This window comes from Hydractinia symbiolongicarpus, chromosome 5 (genome assembly GCF_029227915.1).
Source record: "Hydractinia symbiolongicarpus strain clone_291-10 chromosome 5, HSymV2.1, whole genome shotgun sequence".
Lineage (NCBI taxonomy): Eukaryota > Metazoa > Cnidaria > Hydrozoa > Anthoathecata > Hydractiniidae > Hydractinia > Hydractinia symbiolongicarpus.
In genome coordinates this window covers 24,010,143-24,035,842 of record NC_079879.1, presented here as the reverse complement: position 1 = coordinate 24,035,842, position 25,700 = coordinate 24,010,143, and the positions used below count along the sequence as shown (strand labels likewise).

Sequence of the window (25,700 nt, the reverse complement as noted above, 5' to 3'; positions counted from 1 at the left end):
ATTTCGATAAGGGATTAATTCTCAATAGTATCCGTATGTAGGCTGCCGACTTGAATGCCTTTGACGATGTTAGTTAATTATACGCAGGCAAATCATAGATAAGTCCTAAAGTTAGCATTATACAAGTTTATAAACAAAGGACGAAAACATTAGATCTTTTTATCTAAGTATTAAAGTTCTGACGTGCGCTTTCGACATTAATAGCAATTTGAAGAGGCACACATTACCAAGTTTGGAAAAAAAAAAGTAAGGAAAATAATTTGCAGTGGTTTACAAATTGCTGTAAACATCTTACTCAGAAGTTTAATTCAAAAAAGAGTCGCTGCTTGTTTTTATTAAATGTGATACTCATAGCGTCTACCGCCGAAGGACGCTTTCTTTACGAAATAAAACGAAGTGCACGCTTTTTTAAAAGAATATGGTTATAAGAATATCAGTCTGGGATTTCAGGTATATTGTTTAAAACAATAGAAAAATAACAAATAATACCCAGACTGGTTAAAATATCATACATGGTAGGAGCATGGTAGTATGCCCACCTTCGAACTTGCAGTGTTGTAAAAAAAAAAATACACATCATACAGCAAAGCCGCCTAATACGATCTTGAAGTGTGTATTCATGCTTGATCTACACAACATAAACAAATGGAAACCAATGAAATTTAGGCCTGTTCCTAATCAGATAACAAAAAAACGTTTTGTTTTGAACTGATGCTAAATTTGCGGATTTTCATCGAGCCGCGAATCTGCTCACATTAAATCGCAATAAATATCCTGGTGTAATTCTAGTCTTTGAATGCGAACATACTTATGTATTTACATCATAAAAAACCGCCAAATACAGTTTTAACTTCCAATATGACATATTTTCACTTTAACTAACAACCGATCAACTGACATCATTTATTAACATTTGGACATTGGTTACTGCATATGCCTCGTGAACATATAGCAAGCGAAAACAACTATTTTGAGGATAAATGTCAAGCTTAACGGATGTTTCTTAAAGTAAATACAAAAAAGCATTACATCGTATGTTTATATTATATAAGCATTTAATATCAAGAGATAATCTACATTATATCAACAGTTGCGTGAGAAAAAAATGAACATCTAATTGCAAGAAACCAGATTTGTTTCTGTCATTTTTGGAAAATTGCTGGATGGATTGCTGGAAAACAACCAATAGCATGGATACACAAAAACTATAAAGGGATTATTAACAAAAGGAAAGGTTGGAAGATGTATCAGCAGGAAAGAGAAATATCAAATAAGATCACGTTATATTAAAAAATATAAAGTGCAATTGACTTTTGATATCACGACTCCTTCACTACCAAGCCAGATAAAATTCGTCTGGTTAATATAGAGTTTGAAATATCGAGGCACATTTCGATAAGTGAAACACATTTGAGTGCCGTGATATTAAGAGCCGAACGTGAAATATTAAAATCGTAACAAAAGTGCTATGTACAAAGTAGTGTGTTAGATATTGTTTGCTCATACGCTAGCAATTTTAGCAAGATAAAAGGGCGGCCGTTAAAGGTTACCTATGAGACATTGACCGGGAACATTTAAAAAAGGAACGCAAGAAGGGACAGACGTAATAAAAGTTAATAAGGTATGTCTGGTAATGAACTTATTGATAAAAAGAATGCTTTATTCCTCGTATTAAAATTTATGTTAGCAGGGTAAGTTTGGTCTTACTTATAGACTACGTTTTTTCAAAATATTAAATTCAAAACAAGTTAGAGAAAATGAGAATTCCAGATGCTGGGATAGGCGCAAAAACATTTTTATTTGTTCCACTTTAAAAATATACGCTTCGTCGTGTAAAAAGTCGAAACACTAACAATAAAAACAGTTAAAAGCTACCTTCTTTTAGAGCCACGATAATTTTTTTCAGGTCTCGTAAAGTTCGTAACGGCGCTCGTCGAAGAATTTTCGTTTCTGTTATCGGAATCACTTGATTCACCTTGCATACTTTGTACTGCTGGTTGAAAGACCTTGTCATGATTGCTTTTGGTTACAATATCGCGCAAGTCTGTTTTTTTGCTATCATTAATCGATTTTCCTAGATCGGCATCACTAGCGTGACGTCGATCACCTGACGAATTGCCATATCGATACGTTGACGATGAAGTTTTTTCACTTCTGCGATAAGAACGACTGTCTAAAGTGTCCCTGTTATCATTCGTACTGTTGCGAGCTCTCGTACTCGTTGATCGCACTGCTTCTTTCGACTTGTTGTCTTTTCGAAAACGTTCATCCTCACGACGAAGTCTGTCAGAAGATTCGCGACGCCTTTCGATAGAATCAGGTCTTTTTTCAGTTGACGTACGTCGCCTGCCGATGGAATCACGTCGTTGTTTGGCGTCACTTGCGTCACGTCCATTTGAATGTCGGTCGGTAACAGAATTACGACTGCTCTGTCTATATTCACTTCGCGGGTGTTGTGAAGATTTCTCAAGTTTAGCAGCAATCTCTTTATTGCGTTTATCAGATTCGTTGTCTCTGGTACTGTAGAAATTATAGAAAATAAATTTTTAAGCTATTACTCTACGCACAACATTCGCATTGGCTAAAATACAAAAAACATTCCATGTGACGATTAATTTTAAATGTTAAAAAGCCTTTCAAAACTCAGAAAGTAAAACTCCTGTTAAATTAAACTCCGGTCCTATCCAATTGAACCACAGAAATTCTTTTGTCCATAAGCAAAATGACTTTTTCTTGCTTTTCTTTGTAATTTCATAATTATATCTTATAGTTAGGACTTGCCTACATATAATCGAATTAAAAAAAATTTAACACAACATAATTGTTTTTTTCCTACGAATTTATCACTTACTGATTTTGAAAACAAACAATTTCCCTTGTTTTTCCTATCGGAAAGGAGGTTTCACTTTTCCTGCTTTTCTGAACATTGTTGTGGTAAAAAGTATTTACTTTGAACTAAAAGAACAATTCACACCTACCTATTTGTAGATTTATGGTACCTCCCAGTATCAAAACCGTCATCAGTAACACCTCTACCACCAACGAATTTGTTCTTTTCAGAGGAAGAGTCCAGTCTTGAGATGCAAGGTGTTTTCGCTTTGCCCAAATCTTCAAGATTCGCAATACTTTTTAGTCGAGATTGAATGTTGGACAATGATGGTGTTACCCAGTGGCCAGTGATCCTGTTCGATGCATTGTCTTGCTTGTGTGGATCATCTTCTCGTTCCAAAGTCGAGTCGTTTTTCGAAAATACGTTCACGTGTGGGTTAGGGGTCCTCTTTTGTTGCCCAGTAGTACCTTTCCAAAAATCATTTGATTTAAATACATCATCTCTTACCTTGTTTGCAATTGCCATACCGTCTACTGGTGTTGTTGCACTTGCATGGCTTGGAGGTTGCTTTTCCAGCTGAACAGGTATCTGCACATTTGGAATAGAAGGACATCTGCTTTTTTCGTACCTTCCAGAATCCGAGTGACCTTCCTTACCTTTACTCTCTTTCAAAACAGGTGTTTTTATTTCCTGACGTTCCTGCTTAACTGGGATGTCTGGCTTTTGATGTTGATGTTGATCACCTCTACGTTCACTTCTCCTTTCTTGCCGATTCCTACTGACATTCTTTTCCTCCCTGCTTTTATCTTCCTCTACCTGTTCTTTGCGAGTTTCATTTCGATAGCTACTTGAATTACTTTCTGTTTTAATTTCTTTCTTCGCACTTCTCTGATGCGTTGATATCAGTGGAGATTTTTTATCACCATTTACAGAGTTACTATTACTTCTTGATGTGCGATGGTTGCGATCGCGATCTCTTCTTCGGTGTCTATGTTTGTCTTCGCGCTCACCATGACTGTGGCCCTTACTTCCATCATACGTTTTAGACTTCTTCATTTTCGAATCTGATTTCGCTCCATCTTCGTCCTTCGCTTTTCGTTTCCAATTACCTTCTTCTTTTAAGTCATAATCCAAGTCTTCATCTGACTTAAACAAATCAAAAATTTCCTCCTCGTCTTTCTTAACCTTTTCCCCATCAGGCTCATTTACTTCCATTAGTTCTTCCTTATCCTTGCTTAGTGGTATCCCAGTTGGAAATCCATGCATCAATAACATTTCCTCATCAGTGCTTTCGCAAACTTCAGCATCTAGACACTCTGCTTGAACCTCTTCGACTTTGGTTTTCTTTTTGCTCCCAGTCGCTTTTTGAACTTCATTTTTTTCTGTTGTTTTAGCAATTTCGCTTTTCGACATCTCACCTGGAGGTTTCGACACCTTTTGCTGCAGTTGTTGTTGTTGCTGCTGCAGTTCGCGCATTATATCTTCTCGCATTTTCTCTTTTTCTTTCTCCAACCAAGCCTTCAACTGCTCTTGATCCATTAAGGTCGTCGTTAAATCCTTCTTCTTTTTTCGACGCTTCTTTTTCTTCTTTTTTCTCTTTTTCTTCCTTTTCTTTCGTTTTTTTAAACTATCTTCACTGTCATCTGAATCAGATAAATCACTCTCTAAATCACTTTTGTTTTTCTTCTTTCTTTTTTTAGATTTTTTCTTCTTCTTGGACCTTCCTTGCTCAGAATTGTCTGTTGAATCAGAATCCTTATCACTTGAGTGATCACTATCGTCTGATTGAGAGTCACCTTCACTAGAAGATTTGCCGCTGCCACTGTCACTTGACACTTCTTCCTTGCTCACAGTTGATGCACCATCTTTACCTACCCCGCTCTTCTGAGTGTTCTCAGAAGTACCACCACTGTCATCACTTTGCTTATCCTTCTTCTGTTTATGCTTCTTGTTTTTTGTGGAACTATCTTCACTTTTGTTTTCTGAAGCACCGTTTGATGACTCTTGTACCATTATTTCCGTATTATCTTCTTTATTTGCAACAGGTTTAATACTTGTTTGAAAATTCTCTGTAGTTACCACCACCACATTGGTATCATTCACTTTACCTTTTACTGTTGCTTCTGTATCAACCTTTTCTTCGGGTGATGCAGCTTCTTCTGTTTTAGGCTCACTATGTGAGCTTTTCCTATCTTTAACTTCTCCAATTTTTCGCTCATCTATTGATTGAAGATACCTTTCTGGAGCTGGTTCAGGAGTGTTGTCATATGAATGTATAGCAACATTGATAGTCGAAGTTTCGATATCTACTTTGTCCACTTTGCCTGCTTCACCACTTACTTCAACACACTCATTCTCTCTATTCTTTTCCTTGTTCTTTTTCTTTGATTTTATTTCGATCATCATCTCAACTTCCTTCAATTCTTTCTTCATTTTATCCCTTTCTTTTTTAGAGAGTTCAGATTCGTCATCATGACTTCTTTTGGTTTTCTCATGACCTTTATCATCACTACTTCTTCTTCTCAATTCTCTCGAGCTACTTCTTCTCTTGGCTTTTTCATTTAATCTCTCTCTAGATCTAGACCTGTTTCTTGCGTTACGGTTATTATATTCAACTGTGCGTCTTCTAAACGACCTGTCAAATGTGGAACGGCCACCTCGGTTAATCTGCCTTTCTCCACGCCATGGCCTTCTCTCAGAACCTCGAGTAAATCTTGCAGCAGGAGATCTACTTCTCCGAAGATTGGGATGTGGTGGCGTTCTTCTACTTTTTCTGGTATCTTTACGAACATCAAGCCTTTCATGTGTACTTCTGGAATTTGATTCAGAGGCTCTTCTGGAACTGCTAGGTGAGTTTCTACCACGATTGCTAGTTTTTCTTTCTCTATCACCCTGTTCTTTTTTACTACTTTGGGGATTGCTTCTGCCACCACTGATTCTGGACGATGACAAGTCATGTTTATCCCTTGAAGAAAGTTGCTCCTTTTGTTGCATCTTCTCCTCGGCAGGATTATTTTGTGGTTTTTCTTCAGCAGCCTTTGCCACTAATACAGTTGATCTCATACTCCCACTTCTAAAACTAATTTGTAATGTTTCTGCTGATGCATACTCAGATATATTGTCGTTGCTATTTATCTCGCAACCTTTATCAACCTCTATGACTTCTATCTCTTTTTCCACTGACTTCTGAGGTTGACTTTTGTCTTTTTCATCAATAACATGCACTTGCTGTTTCACTTCTCCTATCGATTCATCCACTTCTACTGCACAAGTTTCTGAATACTCCGCCCGTACACTGGGCAGTCTTACTTTTCTCTTACTTTCATGAAAGTGTTTTGTGACCTTTTTTCCCGAACTTGTTTCAGCTGCATAGGAAATTTTTGGAGGTGAAACTCTATTTTTCAGTTTTTCCTCATTAGGTTTCAAACTTTCTTGAGCAAGAATTGCAGCAGCAGGTTGTTGAGATGAATCAGGAGAAATCTGAAACCAATCAACAAACCGAAGCAAAAGTTAAAAATCAAAGCTTGAAAGCATCTATGCCTAAAATAGATCAGTTTAGAGTTAAAACAAAACAACTAAAAACAGTAAAACAAGGTAGGTCAAATCAACCCATAGATAAACAATATGACCTCAGTTATTGAACACCATGATGCAATTAAAAAACCACTGGATTGTATGGTTGTGAGAAGAAGTAATCACTGGAACATATTTTATTTCCAGTAGCACAGAAAACCAGGGGAGACAAACCTTGCATCAGACCAACTTTAACATTGTAGGTATTTATTCAAAGCTGTGTCAACAAGCATTGACAGCGCTACATCAATGTTTCGCACCACCATTATGCTATTAAATTATAAGTTCATCGAAAGCGCCACTTTTGATTGGAAGATAATCAGTAGAGTATTACACATCATTGGAAGAAATAACCAGACCAACTCACTGTTGTTAACAGTTCTTTTATCAGCAAACATTATCTTTCACCATTTCGACAAAACACAGCCTCACAGCACATCAAAACCAAATGGTTCGGTTTTATGCTATCAGGAATTCAATAACTGACAGTAGTTTTCTTTTACTTTTGTCGCGACAACGTTTTTATCACTTGTGATAGTTGGAGTTAGGCATGATAAGTTTTTGGCATATGTTGATCTATGGGTTTCTCAAAAAAGATTTTTTATAAAATTTAATATCAAGGTCAATAAAGATTCAAAAAACCCCACTTTTTATTAAAAAACAATCAGCTGATGTATAAGACTGTACACTTGCTAAAAGACTCAATCTCTCTTGATTTTCTCTGGCCAGGTTTTCCTGCTTTTTCTGATTCTGTAACAACCATAAGAAAAATATATTAACTTTACTTTCAAATGCTTTTTAATTCTATACAAAATAGAAAAGCGAAAAATGTGAATTTGACTCGACATAAGAAGAATATTAGAAAAAAAATCACACATTTTCTTTCTCTGATTTTTTTGTAGATTTGACCATACCTTTTTAAAAAAATCAAAGTGAGTGTAAAGAAATGAATCAATATTTTTTGCAAGCCCTTGTAAATTGATAACTGCTTTCAATGAAATGAAACAATGCTAAAATTTAGTAATGAATTAAGACACGGAACACAAAATAGAGAAAAGAAACTCAATAGAAGTTTATTTTGTATCTAGTTATATTACTGTGGTTAATAAAGGTTTAAGAAGATTATTTTCTTTTCAATAAAACAATAAACTATGTTAGAGTAGGAATATGAAATTCAAGTTACATTTCCTTTACACCCACTTTAACCAGATATATATCTGGTAAATTGTAGAACAGTAGAATTACTGGCTGCTGTAAATACCTCTGACATTGCATGTGGGATTACAGGTTCCTATAAATAAAGTATAATTTAAACTAGTAAAGCATTTGCAAAAAAACTCTGAACTGAAATTAGACCCTTAACTTTGAGCTTTAATAACTCCCCTTAGAAAAAAGTTTTTTCACTAAAGCATATGGTCAAATTGGTCTTATTCAGATTTCCATTGCTTTGCTCTTGAGCTGTTTGTGGCTAACATTTCAGGCTGGTCTGTTAAATTCCAAATGTTTTTCACATTGCATTTCCTAGAACATTGTGTATAATAATTAATAACAACCTGGATACACTTTTTTTCTGTTCGTAAATTAAAGATCTCTGTCAGTTAGCTTAAACCAAAAAAATAAAAACAAAGCAATTGCAAAACAGAAACTTGCATTTAAAAAGTTTTGTATGAGCTTTCTACAAACATCTATTGTGAAGATGGATGTTTAGAGAAAAACAAAAATAGGAAACTTATCATGATTCAGTATCAGTGTAACCCCCCAAACAAAAGAGTGATAGCACGAAAAACAGGAGGGGGACAATATTTTACTGTTGAGAAAATGCTGTATACAGTTTCAGGGCACAGAACCTGTCAAGTTTCTGGTTATATTAAATTTGCATGGGTTCACACTCTTGTTGCACAATTTTCTTGACAACAAAGGCTGGCCTGGATGGCTTGTGGCTTCAAATGGTCTTTTGTCTTTCGTTAAGTCTCAGAGTACAACACGGGGTGAGAATACAAGTGCTAGCATAAAGGAGCATGTTTTTTAAGATCAAAAGCAACACATTTTTCTTGGGCATGCAACATCATTAGGAAAAAAATAGGCTGACAGTTCTTTCTTAATGTTTTTTTGTTTTTCAACCGTCAAATATTCTAAAATAAGAAAGTGATAGTGTATTAGAAGATTTACCCTTAATATTCTTTTTGAAAATGTAGCCATAAAAATTCGATATAGTATGCCCACATAAAAAGAGTAAGGCATACAGTACATTTTTCATAAATACAAAGTGACAGACTACCCCGAGAAATAGTCCCATAACATTTTCTTCTCTAATAAATCCTGTCTTAACAAACTAATTTTTCATTAGAATAGGGTAAAATGGAAATGTAAGGTTTAGCAGAGAAGTAAAGTCACTGTTACCAGTAACCAGACTTAATTTTTTTGTCAAAGGTATATATAGTAAAGAGAGCAGCATGGTTGATATAAATAAAAGCTGATAAATATTTAAAAGCTAATTCAGCCGAATCTATAGGCATTTTTTTCTTCACCTCTGTACCCAGATGCAAGTAATATCGAATTTCGATTGTTTACTGACAACCCAACCCAAATACATCCTTTGCCCTTTTCACAAGTTTCAGAAAAAAAATTTACCTTTTCATCTAATCTTGCATTTTTTTCTTGGTTTTGTTTCTGTATCTTGTCATAATTTTTTCGTTTTAATTTCACTGGTTTACTACTTTCATTTCTATGGTCAGGAATTCGGACAGTAAGATCATTATGACTTGTTCCACCAACTCTTGCATCATCCTGGTTTGGAGCACTTTCAATGGATTCAACATCACTTTCAATCATCTTTCTTTTCTTTCTATAAATATAGTAACATATATAGTTGCATATTTATAGCGAACTCTCAATAGGGGAAAATAGAGGCGACCGTATAGAAAACAAATATAAAAAAAAGATTAAAATTTGAGAAACAATGTCTCACAAGCTTTTTAAATTTAAATTTTAATGCTATTATGTTATGATAAAATCCAAAAAATGCGAATTTAGTGTTAACTAAAATCAGAGAATTCCACGAAGAAGACAACACGGGTGCTACACATCGCATGCGTAAATCTATTTTAGAAAATTTGCACGTGCGTTTTTCCGATTTTTTTCTGGTTTATTTCACTCTCATCAATCCCATGAGTGTTCTTTAAGTGGTGTAAAAGTGCTAAATATATTAACAAAACACCTTGGTTCGTTGTAGGAAGTACTTTATAATAGGTAAATACCATATAATTAAATTTAAACAGTGGACGAAGAGACACTGACACGTGCTACACGTTGCACTTATTGCAATGGTCTGCCATTTTGTTTGTAGTGCTATTTATCCCCAACCTTGTTCCCAGGGTTATATTTTCTCCGTAGGTTATCTATTATCTTTAACATAGAATGTAAATTGATCTGTGAATATAATGCCAACGACTTTAATGCTGACAAATTGAAGCAATAACGATATTTATGTAGAGTTAGTTATCTTAAGTTATCTAAAGTGATTGAGTAATTGCAAATGAGCTTGAGAGGAGCAAATTAATCCATTGATTTGCATTAATAGTGATAACACAGTTGTTTTAAGCATTAACAGTATTGCTGTCTTCTTTTTTTGTTGATGGAAGTCATATTTGTTGACATAGTCAATTTCCTTCTGGTTTTTCTTCATACAAACCCGGGATGGAGAATGACTTTACATATAAACCCGAGTTGATATTACCCAGCTCTGTCGGAAAACTCGATGGGCAAGTTGCCCGTTTCTCATATAAAAAGGCCCTAAGGGTGCTGGTAAGAAGAAACCAGTCATTTAATTCCTTACAACTTAAAAATGATTAACAAACGTGATTTTAACCTACTCTAACATCCAAATTTACAATGGCCACCCTGTCATTAATGGAAAAATTTATGATTCTTTAAGTTCTGATATAAATTAATATTAAGTTATTGTTACGTAAATGTTAAATTTATGGTTCTTTTAAGTGGCTGCTATAGACAGCTTCAACCCTTTTAATTAGGAATTTTTTACGACGGCTTTCACGTCGGCAAAACTTTTTTTTAAGAAAAGGGGTTTTTCCTTTCGTTTTCGGTGTTGTTTAAAGTTGTATATATATTTTTTTTATCATACTTAAAACGTTTTATGAAATTTACGAATAATAGAGAAAAATTTTCATTAGTTGCAGTCTTCTATCTTCTAAATCATCGTTTCGAAAACAACCCACAATCGACCACTACGAGCTACGCTACCATTTCCCCACCCACATGTTGGACATATCGAAGCCCCTGTACCTATTCTTAGAACTGAAAATCTTCGCTTCGCACGACCTCTCTTTTTGGCACACGAACCACGTGTGTGACTGTACAAAGCCAACAAGTTCATCCTAGCTAATTCACCGACTCCTGGCCTAATTAGGAACTACGTAGACACAGATATCAACAGCCCGGCCCCTTCGTGGTTGGTAGCCTCGGTCTCACGGAAGATATACAGGCCATGCGGTTCCTAACTCGTACGGAGGTGAACGCCGACGAAGCACGGATGAATCAAGTTTGCATGATGCACTTACAGGCGGAACAGTCGTAACACATCGTGGATATGTATGTCTGCATTATGTAAAAAAAGCCTTGAAAGGCGATTAAGCATCCGTTGAGGGACCCGTCATATCTGAAAAGATAGTGTTTATTAAAATGCTTTTTTTTTCAGCCTGTGGTGATACTTATTGCTACACGTAATATAAAAAAACAATGTTTTTTAGCAAACTCTTGCATTATTCGTCATCGGAATCAGACTCGGACCATTGTGATTCATCACTGGATATGTCAGAAAGGTTAACAAGCTCTTGTTGTGGATTTTGGTTGCAATCATCATCGTCGCTCTCCCCATCGTCATCACTGAGTGGAACAATTACAGGAAGGACTTTTTTTGCTCTTCTTCTTCGATGGAATTTGTGACCAACGAGTCTTCGAGCTCTTTTCCTGACTTCACCATTTGGATATTGGTTTAAAAACATAGTAACCGCTTTATCGTATCTCGATGGTTTGAAGTTTCGATCACCACGAACACGCAGAATAGCTTCTTGACTTTCGTTTTTCAAGGACAATCTAAAAATTTATTATAAAGTGAAGTTTGGTTATGAATGAGATTCAATGCATAGAAATGAGTATTAAAGAAATTATTTATTTCACCTATCACGTGTCATCATCTTTGTAAATCCCGAGAACACCCTCTCTACCTCAGCGTTTGAAATTGGAATTACCAAGCATATCTCCACCAGTTGAAGTATATTTTGAAGTTGAAGTTTTTCTCTCAGCGTGAACATTTGTTGCCAGCATTTTTCGCTTGATGTTCTTGACATGAAAGTAATGATATATTCATACATAGTCGTGAGTTCAGCAGCTGAATTAAAAATAAAAAATAAAAAAATAAAACCACTGATTGTACAATTATTGATAACAGAAGAATATTTTTTAATGCGGTGTTATACAACTCACGAATACGTTGTTTCACAAAACCATTGGCTTCTAACGGTGACTTGAAATGAACCGCGAGTTGATCGCATGCTTGTTTTATTTCTTCTTCTTCTTTGTTTTGATATGATTGCGAATCAAGAAGAATGGCTGCACTCAAAAGCATTGGGTCTTCTGAAAGAAAAGCTAATCGCTCACAAAGAGATGTTTCCAGAGTATCCAAAACTTTCAGAATTTCCCTTTCGTTTCTGTGTAATGCGTTTTCAAGATTGCCATTGCTAAGTGTATAGCCATTGTAGGTTGTAACACCAATACTTGCAGGAGCAGCTCTAGTCGATCGTCCCAAACTTCTCCCATCCTCATCAAATTCAATTTTAGGAAGAAAAACCATGTTTAGCGTTGGAAAAAGTGATTCATTTTTCAAGGCATCGATCCCATCTTCTTCAATCTTAGATTTTAATTTCCTTATTTTTTTCAAGGTTACGTTGATAGTTGCGATTGCTTCTGGTAGAATTAAAGATAATTTTTCCATGATCAGGGACGTCGGTTTTATCAAGCGTATGATATCAATTTTGACAGCTTGAAAAACGAGAATTATCAAATCGGTACAATCATTCAACACCCCTTCCAATCTGGGACCTTCTTTTTTCATAGTGGCATTGTAAGGATCTGAAATTTCATTGTTTAAAAAGCCAAGTAAAGAAGCTAAATTACATAGAAATGAATCTAAAGCATCAGATTGGTGTGCTACCCAACGAGTACCACCTGGGCGTTTGTAACGACGATATGATTCACCAACCATAATTGCGTGCCTTTTAAATAAGCGCCATTTCAGGTTTGCCCTTTTGAACAAGTAATACGTTGACACAAGTTGTGCTTCAGCATCTTCATTCAACGACGATTTGTCAAATGCGTCATGAACAGCCAACTCTAACTTATGACTAAGGCAAAGAACTAAACATAGATGATCTCCAACTTCCTCTTTCTCTAACCGATACAGAGCTTTGTTTGTATTCGTTCCATCAGAACCAAGTCCGATCTCACGTTCACGGCGATTGAAAGTAAAGTTTCCTTTTCCAATAGCATTGTCTAAAGAATCTTTCAACCCTGCGGCACTTGCATCCTCTGGTTGCTCCATTGATAACACATCATAGCGAGGCTTACCATCATCGCATGTTTTTATGACGTAAACTTCTTTTTCGTCCATGGTTTTAGCGTTGGATGAACCATCAACCAAGACACTAAAATAAATCCTTGTTCCGTCATTCAAAGGAATAGTTATATTTTCTTCCACTATCGATTTTGATAAATATAATACCATTTCCTTTGCAGACAAACTATGAAGGTATCCAGATCCCACATCCACATTATAAACTTCTTTCTGAAAATGCACCAGGTCTGTATAGAATTGAAACGATTTATTGTTAGCAATAAGAAAATGAGCCAACTGAAACTTTTTTACCAATTGTGATTTCTGTCCTTTCAGTAAGTCTCTACCATGTTCGACGATAGTTTTTTCCTTACTTGAAGACTGAGCGATCTCTTGGCCTGTAGTAGGGGTTTGCTTTTCTTTGAGTCGTTGCACTGCTTTGTTATGGGTATTTGATTTCAAATGATCGACGGCATTATTTTTTTTCACTGTTGAACTTCCATCGACCCATTTTTTGACCTGCATTTTAACTTGGCCTTGTAACCTTTCTAATTCTTTTGAATTTTCTCCATAAAATTCGCTACACACTAAACATTTTATTTTTGTAACTTTCGAAGGATCACTTGGATCATCACAAAAATACTCAAATTCTTTTAAATTCCACTTTTTCACTACAGACAAATTAACCATTTTTGAAGTCTTCACTGGTAAAATGTTTGTTGTTAATAAAGTGGCACGTTTGAATCGACTTAACAAAAAGAGAAGATGTCCCTACGGGAATAAAAATTTTCTTTTTTTTTTTATGACGCAATTCGAATGAATTAAAAATAGAAAAGAACACGTGGAGGAAAAAATGAATGAATGAAAAAACATACACATGGTGGGTTCGTAGAAGAAATAACAAAATGTAAACAAAACTTGAGTTCCCGAAAGCAATGAAAAGAAAGGATTTAAAGGAAAGAAAAGAAAAAAGTTTTTTACTGTATTTTTTTTCGAAATAAGTGAAAAATCTTTATTTCTTTAGGCAACAATTTTTTTTTTTTTTGAAAATATAAAAATTCTAGCGACGGCATTTTTTTGCCGACGTGATATTAGTTTTTCTCAAATCACGACGGCAATCACGTCGGCATTTGCCGCGTGCCGCCGTGAATTAAAAGGGTTGCAGCTTTATTGCTCCTTTGTTAAAATTCAATGGTACAAATAAAATAGGTCTCAATAAACATTTTTTACTTCGAGATTATATATGCCTGTCACCACTTAGTTTTTGTGGTCATTTACAATGAATAATAATTTTCAATATTACTGGCCAGTGAATTATAAACAATGGAATACCAGGCTGTCAAATCCAACCTTAGCTATGGATTCTTGCAACTACCACAGTCTTCGAATTTCAGATATATTTGCTTCGGCAAATAATTGCCTAAGTAACTTCGCAATTTTTCAACATCACTTCGGCAGTCTTTCAGCAGAAAAAATGCCGAAGACAATGGTTAAAAGCACTGAAAACCTTCGGCAATTGCCTCAGCAGACTTCGGCACCTTCTTCGGCACTTTTTAAAATGAAAAAATGTAAATGTGGTGCCAAGCCTTGATGAGTATAAAACATCAACAAATTCAACTGAGTTAATCCTGATGCTTTTGTTTTTCTTGGGAACGATAATACAACCTTACTTGGTCACTCCGCCATTTTGAACCGCAGGCCGAACTGAATAAATTAAGTTAGTCAACACAGTGCAGTGCATTGGTTAAAGGGATCGTGTTGTCTACCTTCACGTCGTTTAAGGGTTTTCAACATTCTCCCTTAAAAGAGAATTCAATAGCTGGGGGCATCGAGACTATATGTTTTTTTTATTTTTCTTTGTTTTTGAAGTGGGCAGTGGAAAGTTATTTGTGTCATTGTGGCGATATCTGTTTGATGAAATCTAGGAGTTTGGATAATATGAATATTCATAAAAGGAAACTACAACAGTCTTTTTCAGGAGAGCCGTGCGATCGCACGCGCACGCCGTGGCACATGCGGTGTAAATTTTTTTGAAGTTTTAAGCCACATGGATAAAGATTTTTTTTAGCTTGAAAACAAAGCATATTTTTGCCTATTTGCTTGTGATGACCCGAAAAGTGAACAATAAATATAAAAATGACAGTATAGTCATGCATACTATTTCGGACATGTAGAAAAGGAAATCGTCGCACACCTACTCAAATATTCCTGAAAAAGACTGCTACAACAGTCGACGATCGAGTTTTTCTTCGGCAATATTATTGCCGAAGTGAAAGCCTCATAACTGCTAATACTTCGGCAATTACTTTGGCAATTGCCGAGTGCCGAAGCGAAATTCGAAGGCTGTACGACTTCGTGAATCCACAGAATCTAGTTGGATTCTCGTGATTCTTACCTCTCACAAATTCAAAATTCAATACGGGAATCCAATTTTTAAAGTTTCTTTCTCTATTATTATTATGATATGAACCACTTTATTTTCTTTTATGTGAGTGACTGGCTGGGTGCAACTCGCCTCAAGAAATGCACCATTGATATTTTGTGCTTTGAGAATAAAGGGAAAGTACCGAATCCATGTGGGGGAACTATACCTTACGGAAATCCCCTTGAATACGGGGTCCTGGAGAGATATAGTAAACATATCATCAAGACGAGACGTCGTTCATTAAATAAACTTTTGAAAAGATGATAATAAAAAAAATCAGATTCACGATGATCTGCGCGCAAGGGCTTGATGCTTGATGATCAATAACCGTTCTGTAAAAACCATCAACAGCGAATGGTGGACCTTAACAGCAAATGAAGTATTTGTTCGTAGCTTTTAAATCAACCTTTATCACAAAATGTTTTTAATAATGCTACAATTACGTATACACTTTTCAAGAGGGAATTAAGCGGGGCAGCTATTGTTACAATAAAAATGTGGTGGTCCTTCACTTCTTGGTTGTCAGGATAAACATGCATATGTGGAATTTAACATTTGCACCTAACCTTGCGAAAAGTTTTATGACACCTGTTGTTTATATTCCTCAGACCTCTTACACAAATGAACAAGCAAGATAATTCAGTACGCTGTTGACCAGCAAATTCCAAACTTTATTTCGAAGTGGGGATCTTTTGACCTTAAAATTAAATTATAGTTTATGAGGATGCCAACTTACCGAAAACACCTGCACGATCTAGCAACTTTGTGAATAAAATTCACACTTTTTGGCCATTATTCGTCCTGTATGTAACTGAATTATTTCTGAACTTGTGCTAATTATTCCTATAATTTCGTTAAAAAAAACAGACAACCTGCATGCCTTTTTAACTATATATTTAAGGTATATTTAATAAAATGAAGCCTTCTAGAACTCTACATTAACAAACTTTTGAACTTTTGGCACAAACAAAGCTATAGCTATATATATATTTGACTTTCTTGACTTCCAGTCTTTATTTTATTACCTGTCAATTTTTTGACGTAGCTAAAATTAATCTACTTGCCTATAGATGACTTTTAATATTTACGTTTTGACGAGATTTCTAAGCAAGCTATAGCCTCCAACTGAAAAATAAAGTTAAGAATAGACTGGTTCACAACTTGCTACCTGCATGTTCGGCCTGTCAATTTGCGTAATAGGTCTGGGGATTTTAAACAACAGGCGTCAAGATGAAAGTCGTCTATAGACTAAAGTAAATTATTTAGCCTATCTAGCTATAAATAACCCCAAGTTAGTTTGCTAGCTAGCTGGGCTAGCTAACTACTAAAGAACAGAAAAGCAAATAATATTAAAAATAAAATAATGTTCCTGGTATACCTTTCTGTCTTATTTTTAGTGATATTGACAGCTCTTACACCAGCATTTAAACGCTTTACTTCATTGTTTCCTTCTCTCTTTGGCAAAGGCAAGATGTGTTTTCGAAACAATGATATCAATGCTTCTTTTTCTACTTTTTCATCAGCTCCTAATACGTTTCTTGAAACTAAATGTTCGCGCAAGGTTTCAAATGATAAATTCTCTGGAAATTGTATCTGCGAATATGAAAGTGATGTAACTCCAGATTGTCTTTCAGGTACTTTAACCGTGCATGAAGAGCACCAGCTAGATGAGCCCTCGTCGTCCATGACTCGTTTGCACTTTGCTGGCACGGCACACTAAAACATAGCTGGCGTGACGTTCATTATTATGTCATTGCTTAAACGAAATTATATCAAATGTTTTATCAATTTATGTTAAATTTAAAAGAAATTGGCCAAATCTTTAATCTTTCTAAATAATATTTTATAAAAATGTTTACAATGATCCAATTTTTATTTCTATGGTTTTGGGCCTTTTTTAATGTGGGATGAAGGCTAACTTACACGACGGCACCGCGCGCCGCAAACCTAAAAACGAATCTCCGCTATTAAAATTGGGACATAAAACTAAAGTATAGTGGAGAAGCACATTGCAATTAAACTAATTTCTCAGACCACGTTTAAGGCCGGTTTCCATACAGCAACATTTTGCACCCAGTCGTAAAATGCGCCGCGACTTTTATCACATACACCGAACCATTTCCATTTAGCGATTTTTGCTCACGTGTTTTTTGCAAAACATGGCTGATGTAAACAGACGATATTTGTTGCTGCAAACTTTGAGAGTAGTCCTAGCAATATTTTTATGGCGTAGAAATAAACAACGTTGTAAAATACGTAAGAAAAACATGTGGATGAGACGACTTTCCATAGAAAGAAGAATCAAAGGACTATACAACGTTTTGGTTAAGGATTTAATGTCGTCAGATCACGATTAGTCTTTTTAAGTTTGTTTACAATGTTGTTTCTTTGTGCCTCCACAGACTCATTTTGACAGACTCATTTTGATTGGCTGTTAACCTGAAGCGCAAAACGTAGCTCGCAAAAAGTAGAGCCTGTTCAACTTTTTTTAAATCGCCCCAGCGCATGCAAAAGCGCGAGGTCAGCGGCCTTCTGACAACGCGCATGCGTAGATCAAAAGTCACGGCGCTTTTTACGACTGGGCGCAAAATGCCGTTGTATGGAAACCGGCCTTTACACGCAGGCGGGATTAAATCTCATCATCCCGGGATGAATCAAAAAGTGTTTACACGTGAGCCCCATCCCCAAGGATATGAAATCAGCATATACAGTAGAATCTCTCTATCTCGAACTTGCAAGGTACCAAATAATTTGTTCGAGATAAGAGAAAGTTCGAGATAAAGAGAGAAAAATGCTTTGGGGCAGACCACAAAGGGACCGAGACTTTAGTTCGAGAAAGAGAGTGGTCAAGATAGAGAAATTCTCCACTGTATTTTCACCCCGGGATGAGATGAGTTCGTCCCGGGAGGAAACATTAACTTTGCTAACTTTGCGTACCGTAATGCTTCGAATAAACGCCCCCTTTTATTAAACGTCCCCATCGAATAGACTCCCCTCCTTTTCAGTCATTTTTTAAATAAACGCCCCCTTGAATAGACGCCCCTCCCTCATAAGGGGCGTTTATTCGATGCGATAGTAAAAGTATACTTACTTACTTTTTATCTTAGGTTTAAGGTTGGAAATTTAGTTTTTCGATATGAAGTTCATTCACTAAAAACATGTGAATATCTTTTATTTTCTGTTGTGAAGATATATATTATAGGTATCTTTAAAAACTGCAAAAGAGATGAAGTGTGAAAAATATAATAAACGCACCCCCTCTTTTAAGCGCCCCTCTCGAATATACGCCCTTAAAAATGTCAAAAAATTAATAAACGCCCCGGGCGTTTATTCGAGGCATTACGGTATAATTATTCAAAGAGATTTTTTTTGTGAATACAAAAGTCAAACGAGAAACGGAGAAGGATGGTGCCTGAGATGAAAAACAATAGATTCATAAATAATGATCGAAAAATGGTTGAACTGGTATAAATTTATAATAAAATTCTCTTTAACTTTTCATTAAAAATAAAATAAAAAACTTGGAAAGTATATAAATTAACAAAAGAAGTTAAAACCAACCTCTTCATATTTTTTAAATTTCAAGTGTTTTTTTTTTCGCTTTGTTGGTCATCACAAAAAGAAACAACGAAATGTTTTATGGCTCCAATATTAAAATCATGTTTAAAGAATGTGAAAAGTGTACATTCAGCATTCTCATTGTCGGATGAATCGTGTTTACACGTGTTTTCTTTCTGATTTCATTCCGAGATGAAATAAATTAGAGTGGTTACATGCATTTTTTTTTTGATCCTCCCATTATGAGATTTCATCCCTGTCTACTTTAGGGCAAGGATGAACTCATCACAGGATAAAATTTCATCCTGCCTGGAACATGTAAACGTTGTGAGGATTTCCACTAGAGGTAGGGATGAACTCGTCCTGGGATGAGATTTCACGTGTAAACGGTTCCTTAGACCACGTTTACACGCAGGCGGAATGAAATTTTTGCTAGAAACAAAGCATTGTTTAGATATCGACGAGCAATGTTGAGGTGGGATATGTGTTGTGAGAGCCGGCTCATATCTCAACAACTAAAGGACCTTTTCTATTTTGCGATATAAAAATACCTTATTTTAACATTTCCATTGTCAAATATGAAAATGTAACATATCAGAATCATGTCTTTTATTTCCAGATATGTACAACAAAGACGATGTGTTTGGATAAAACCTGGCCGAACAGATTTATTGTGGCAAAACATGGAATCAGGAAAAGCATTGGAGGAAGAAGAAATTTGCGAATGATTCGGGATTATTTTAATCATTTAGTAAACACGATAAGACCGCACCCTTAACAAAGATCTGGCAAAATTCGACAAGACGTCATAAGCCTGGGGAAAAGAGTAACTATGACCTTGTACTACTTGACAGATCAAGGATCACTGTATGACCTTGGAGGTCCTCCAAGGTATGACTAGCAATGTGTTTGGATGCTCCAAGTCAACTTTGTAATATTGAAAGAAATTTGCGGCATCATTTGTAAGAACCTAGGCCCACAATTCATCAGGTACCCATTACAAAAAAAGAAGTTTCAAAGGTATCAACTTCTTTTAATGACCACTTAGGATTTGCTCAATTAAATGGCTGTGTGGATGGCACTCACATTCTGATTAAAAGACCCTCGGAAAATCCACAGGATTATTTTTCCTACAAAATGAAACACACTCTTAATTGTCAGGCTATTTGTAACCATAACAGCCTGTTTATTGACGTTGACATTGAATAGCCGGAAAGCGTACACGATGCTAGGGTTTTTGCAATTTCTGAAGTTCAAAATATAGGATTTATTTTTAATGAATTGATCCTTGGAGAAGAATATGTCCCTCAAATATTCTCTCCAGGTGTTCTCTCCATCGTTGTTGTCACGTTACAACATCTTCCCATCGCTCAATGAATTGTTTCTATAACATAAACAAGACAACAGAAAACGTTCTTTTTAAGTGTATAGGTTCAAAAATAGCTTTCTATAAAGTTACTTTCTTCTATGTACATGTCTCTCTGTCTAATATTTTTTGGTAACGTGTCAAAGTGTTTGCGTAGTTGTATTTCCACTCTCGACCTGGTCTACGCAGTCTACTAGGGTAAGTCTTTCGTTCAGGTTGACGTCTTTGTGTTAATGGTTCGTGGTTGTCAGCTGATATTACGTCGTTATCAATTGGTAGGCTGAGCGGTGATTCCATTTCCTGTTCTTCCTCTTCCTCTTTGAAGGCTTAAAATTCGGTATTATGTGGTACTTGTTTGAAATCAGCAGGGTTTCGTGTCCTCTGTCTTCCCGTGATCAGATTCGGCTATGATCATGTAACCTTTTGTTGCAGTCACATTGTAAGGTTGTGGTTCAAATATAGGTGACAGCTTGTTCTCTTTATATTGTTTGACAATGACCGTCCAATATTAAGATCATGTGGTTTTGCTTGATGTCTGTTGTAAGTGTATAGCTTTTTTCTTTGCATCCTCGTCTTGTTGATCTACTTGTCGGTGTAGGTCGGTATTTATTTTAGTAATAGCGGATGGTAACATGTGACGTTACTTTTGTTGAAACATCAGCTGACAATCAACGCATGCGCAGCAGCGTTATAAAACACGTGACCAACTTGCTCAGCAATCTTCGGACTTTGTTAAAATCTGTATATAAAAAAGGGATCAGTTGGTTTAAGAATGCAATCAGCAAACTATATAGCACCGTGTCGGCACCAGTGGCAGCAAATCGCGACGCTCTTGCTGATCGACTACAGAGTGTGAGGGATACTGTTACCTTCTACTACAACAAGGCAAGGGAACAAATGTCGGGAGGTACAACGCTTCACGACGAGGTCAAACAGAAGGCACGGTAAGACTACACGGAGGACATCCAGGATGATATCCGAATGTTGGAAAATGGAAATAGGATCAAAACATGGCGGTTCAACAAGCATTTGAACCAACCATTAAAGGACGTGATTATGCGAAAAATTACGTCACACGTGGACATGCATGTTATGTTGTGTACAGAGCTGTGATATTTACAAAGGTGGAGGTGGCGTGTCTAGTTACAACAAAACAAAAAGCTCCAGGTCACTATCAAGCATTGCTGAAATTGAAGCGTTCATTGAAGAATGCGAGATGAAGCGTCTCGATCTGGTGGATGGCGAGACTAAGGCTTATTTACCACCTGTTAGGACCACCAATACCCCAAGAGCATACGAAGGAAAAATTGTCTTTGGTCACGTACAGATCAAGACCATAAGCATGCGTGAATCTCTCCTGGCATGCTGCCCTCTCTTGGATTGGTTGCGAAATATAAGGTCATCTACGCCATCTATGGCGAAGATGCCAGAACGGACAACTTATGCTTTTGGAAATCCTTAGCTGTAAGAGATAGGGTTAACGTAAAACGAGGAACAGAGTTCAGAGGCCTGCTCTCACCTTAGCCCGAGAGTACTACGAGTACCATAAGCTTAAGCGTAAAGATGTGAGACCTACGAGGGTGGTGGATCTTGAGGGAGTTGCCATACCAAGATCAACATTAGAGTCTTTCAGCCAAAGACAAACTCTGAAACAGCACCATGGCGACTCGTTTACGGGCAAAAGCAGTAGAAAAAGGGTTTAGACATTATCAATCTTGGTATGGTGGACGGGCACTGTTTCTACATCAAGGATTTAGACAGGCTGATCCAACACTGGGAATTCGAGGTGTGCGGCTACGTTTCTAAAAAAGTCTGCAACCTATCACGGCATAAGAAGAACGAAATCAAACGTTGTGTTTAATTTCGAAGCGAGGACTCTTGCTATAGCAAAGGTTGTAAGGGTTGTAAAGAGGTACTGAAAACATGTGAAAAATGTACTAGGAACGAGGCCAACAAGCTCTTGAGGACGGGGATGGTAGGTGGTCCCACGATCGTATTCTGTAGGTACCATGACCGGGACGTGACAGGCATAAGATCTCACGTGTACGAGGAACCCCACCCCTGCAAGACCATTCTAGGGTACGACGCAAACATGCTCTACCCAAGTACCCTGATGCAGGACTTTCCTTGTGGCAAGGAACAGCTGATCAAGGTGGCTACACCAACATCAGCGCATACCTTAGAGCTACTAACGCGAGGTGTACTAGATGGATTGCTCTTTGGGTTTGCACAGGTTATTATCGAGGTACCTGAAGATCGGCATAAAAATTCAGCGAAATGGCTCCGCTATTTGTCGTTAAGGAGATACCCGACAAGCAAATCCCCGAGTATATGCACGATTACTTGAAAACTACGGGGCGCAAGCGTGTTCCAGGTACGCGTAAGCTTCTGGATTTGATGAAAGCTGAAAACATTTTGCTGTATACGCCCGTGCTGAAATGGTACCTTGACCATGGCCTGAGAGTGACTGCTTTTTACCAGTTCCTCAAGTACACTCGAGGTAAGCCATTTGCATGGTTCCCGGAGGATAATGCCGAAGCACGACGACAGGCCGATAAAGACCCCAACAAACGTATTGCAGGAGATACGGCCAAGCTAAAAGGTGACAGCTTCTATGGTAAGATGATTGAGGATTTGAGGGGACACGCGAATACTATGTTTACGAGAGATGAAAAGGAGGTTGATGCGGCCCTGCGAATCCCGTAACTCGAGGACCTTGAAGAGATCGGAGATGCTTAGGAGCTCAGAAAAGGTAAACATAAGTGTAGTATCGATAGAGCCTACCAGTGTGGTATTGCGGTGTACCAACTAGCGAAACTTCGTATGCTAGAGTTTTACTATGATTTTTTGGACAAGTACGTGGATCGTCGAGATTTCGAATACCTGTACATGAACACGGACAGTGCTTATATTGCCATCTCTGGAGAAGAGTTGTGGGATGTCGTTCGCCCCAAATTGCTTGACACTTACGACAAAGATGTTAAAAACTGGCTCGTCACTGATAAGTACTCGAGTCGAACGGGAGGGTTATTCAAAGCAGAATTCATCGGGTTTCGAATAATTGCCCTGACGGCCAAGTTCTATTTTGTCGAAGGGAAAGAGGATATGAAACCTTCGTGCAAGGGCATGTCGAGGAACCAAAATGCAGTGACTTGGTCTAGGAACCTGAGCACGCTAAGGGGTGGTCTAGACACTGCCAAATACATAGGTTTTCGGGTGCACAACCAGGGGTTAATTACATACGACAAAAGAGTTTTACATGACAACGGGATACATACCTCTCCGCTTATGTTTTAGCTAGCCTAGCGTTGTTGATCAAACACACTTAAATAAAATGGAAGTGTGTTTGCATATCGTGGTAATTCTACCCTATGTGATAGTAGTACTATTTTTCTAAAATTTCAACGTCCACTAAAGAGAATGGGACAGCTCGCGAATATATTTGACACTTTTACCGAAAAAATGTACAGACGGCTTTGTTGACAAGGCTGACGATGAAACAATCGAAAAGGTACACGCAGACTATGTTCAACGAGAGCTCCAGGAGAAGGGAGAAAAGACGGCCAAGGCGTTAACTACTCACGTGGTTAACCTGTACGCAAACCTTATTGGAAATATCGTGATAGTGATAGCGTTGACGATCTCCCGCAAGATTTCGAAAAGGACCCGATAATCAGAGACGCCAAGGCAGATTTAGGGATTCTCGTGTACTGAACAATTCGGAGGTGTTTAGCGCCTATCTTGGTGGTGGGACACACAGCCCGACATATGAGCAAAAAAGATGATGGCTCGGAGGCTAATGAGAAAGATCCTTGAGGATCAGGGCCTACAGTAAAATTTCTTATAAGCTTTATGGCTTATAAGAAATGAGTGAAGAACCGAGACAAGAAGAGAAAGTCCTCACGAGACCACAAAAACATCCGGGAAGAGTTGCGCAGGGTCAGAAGTTGGCTGCCCTGATGAAGAAAAGAAAGGAAGAAATGAAACAACAAGAGGGTACAGTAGAACCAGTAGAATTTCTGGGGCGAGTTCCGAACAGTCAGGCTACATCTACGGTGTAGGGACGCTTGCCGTGCTCTCCATAGGGGTAGGAGTCTGGTATAAATTTAGAAGCAAAAATGGTGGAGAACCTCACAAGCCCGCGGCCTGCTCCGAGGTCCAACAGGGCAAACCTCAAATTGATATTTTAAAATGCATTAATAAATGACTATAAGCAAAGCTCACATGACAAGCAACATAACTCCAAAGGAAAAGGAAATTTTGGACATGCTCTATGAGACCGTAGTAGATCTCAGTTTTACCTTTGCAATGACTTCCTCAAGATGCCGGCAGAGCTTCTCGCGAGATGGCTGTACAGAAATGGTGGATCCTTGCCAGCATCGATCCGAAATAAATGATTGATATAGCGAGAATTGATAAGAAAATTAGAGGGTCTCAGCAGGACGAAAATTACCTGCGCCTCTACACCTTGTTTTCCCAGGACATTGTGCCGCGGTACATTGAGCTTTTGAAAATACCCAATAAGATACCTCTTTTGACCCATGGACCCTGTCGCGATTCGTGGATAGATATCGCAGGGTATTGCGTTACCTAGATGGTAAGATAGTGTTTGATCTACCCCTTGTATACAAGACCACGTACTGCCCGCCTGTAAGGGGTCTCTTGTCAACAATCACGGCGGCGCGTGGATCTGTTCCAGCTGTTTTTGTACCTATCCAAAAATAAATAAAAGAACAGGGTGTTTGATAAAATGTTAAATGTTGTACAAGAGCCGCATACTGCAATTTGCACAGGGCCAAGGAGATTTGGTAAAACCCAACGCGTCTTGGACCTGCTGGAACATGAGTATAGAGGATATTTCAATAACATAGTCATATTGTGCCCTACTATACAATGGCATACCACCTATCTCGACAGATCCCCACTTTGGAGGGATGATTATGTATTCCTGATAAACCCCAAACATCAACTTTTCGAATGGATTTAAAAATTGTCGTCGTTGCTGGCGGGTGAAGAGACGTTGTTTGTCGTTGACGATCTGACGAGAGTCTCGACAAGCGGAGACAATCCCTGCTTGAATTAGCTATTTCGGGTAGGCACCGCAAGCATAGCCTATGGCTACTAACGCAGGCGTATAAGAAACAGCTTTTAATGTGGTACCTGCACGAGAGATCAGACATGAAGATGATCGACGAAGAAACGAACATGATTTCTGATTGGGAGAGGATCAAAAGTGAATTAAAAAAGTCAAAGCATTTATGCTTGTACGTAAGGTTGGAGCATCCTAGAAGCTATCAAATTCTTGAGTGACCATACAAAA

General features: G+C 37.4%; 2 protein-coding genes across 2 annotated transcripts; both read right to left on the bottom strand.

Moving 5' to 3' along the window:
* Window positions 1-780: 780 nt before the first annotated feature.
* On the bottom strand, window positions 781-17,163 carry LOC130645534 (dentin sialophosphoprotein-like). The gene is made up of 5 exons (XM_057451552.1): window positions 16,835-17,163; window positions 9,035-9,248; window positions 7,665-7,694; window positions 2,979-6,310; window positions 781-2,520 (listed from the first exon to the last, which is right to left on the bottom strand). Exons 1-5 carry the CDS (start codon window positions 17,140-17,142, stop codon window positions 1,872-1,874), a joined length of 4,533 nt encoding a protein of 1,510 aa, XP_057307535.1. The 5' UTR covers window positions 17,143-17,163; the 3' UTR covers window positions 781-1,871.
* On the bottom strand, window positions 9,300-16,810 carry LOC130645536 (uncharacterized). The gene is made up of 3 exons (XM_057451554.1): window positions 11,906-16,810; window positions 11,600-11,810; window positions 9,300-11,515 (listed from the first exon to the last, which is right to left on the bottom strand). Exons 1-3 carry the CDS (start codon window positions 13,719-13,721, stop codon window positions 11,182-11,184), a joined length of 2,361 nt encoding a protein of 786 aa, XP_057307537.1. The 5' UTR covers window positions 13,722-16,810; the 3' UTR covers window positions 9,300-11,181.
* Window positions 17,164-25,700: the final 8,537 nt, after the last annotated feature.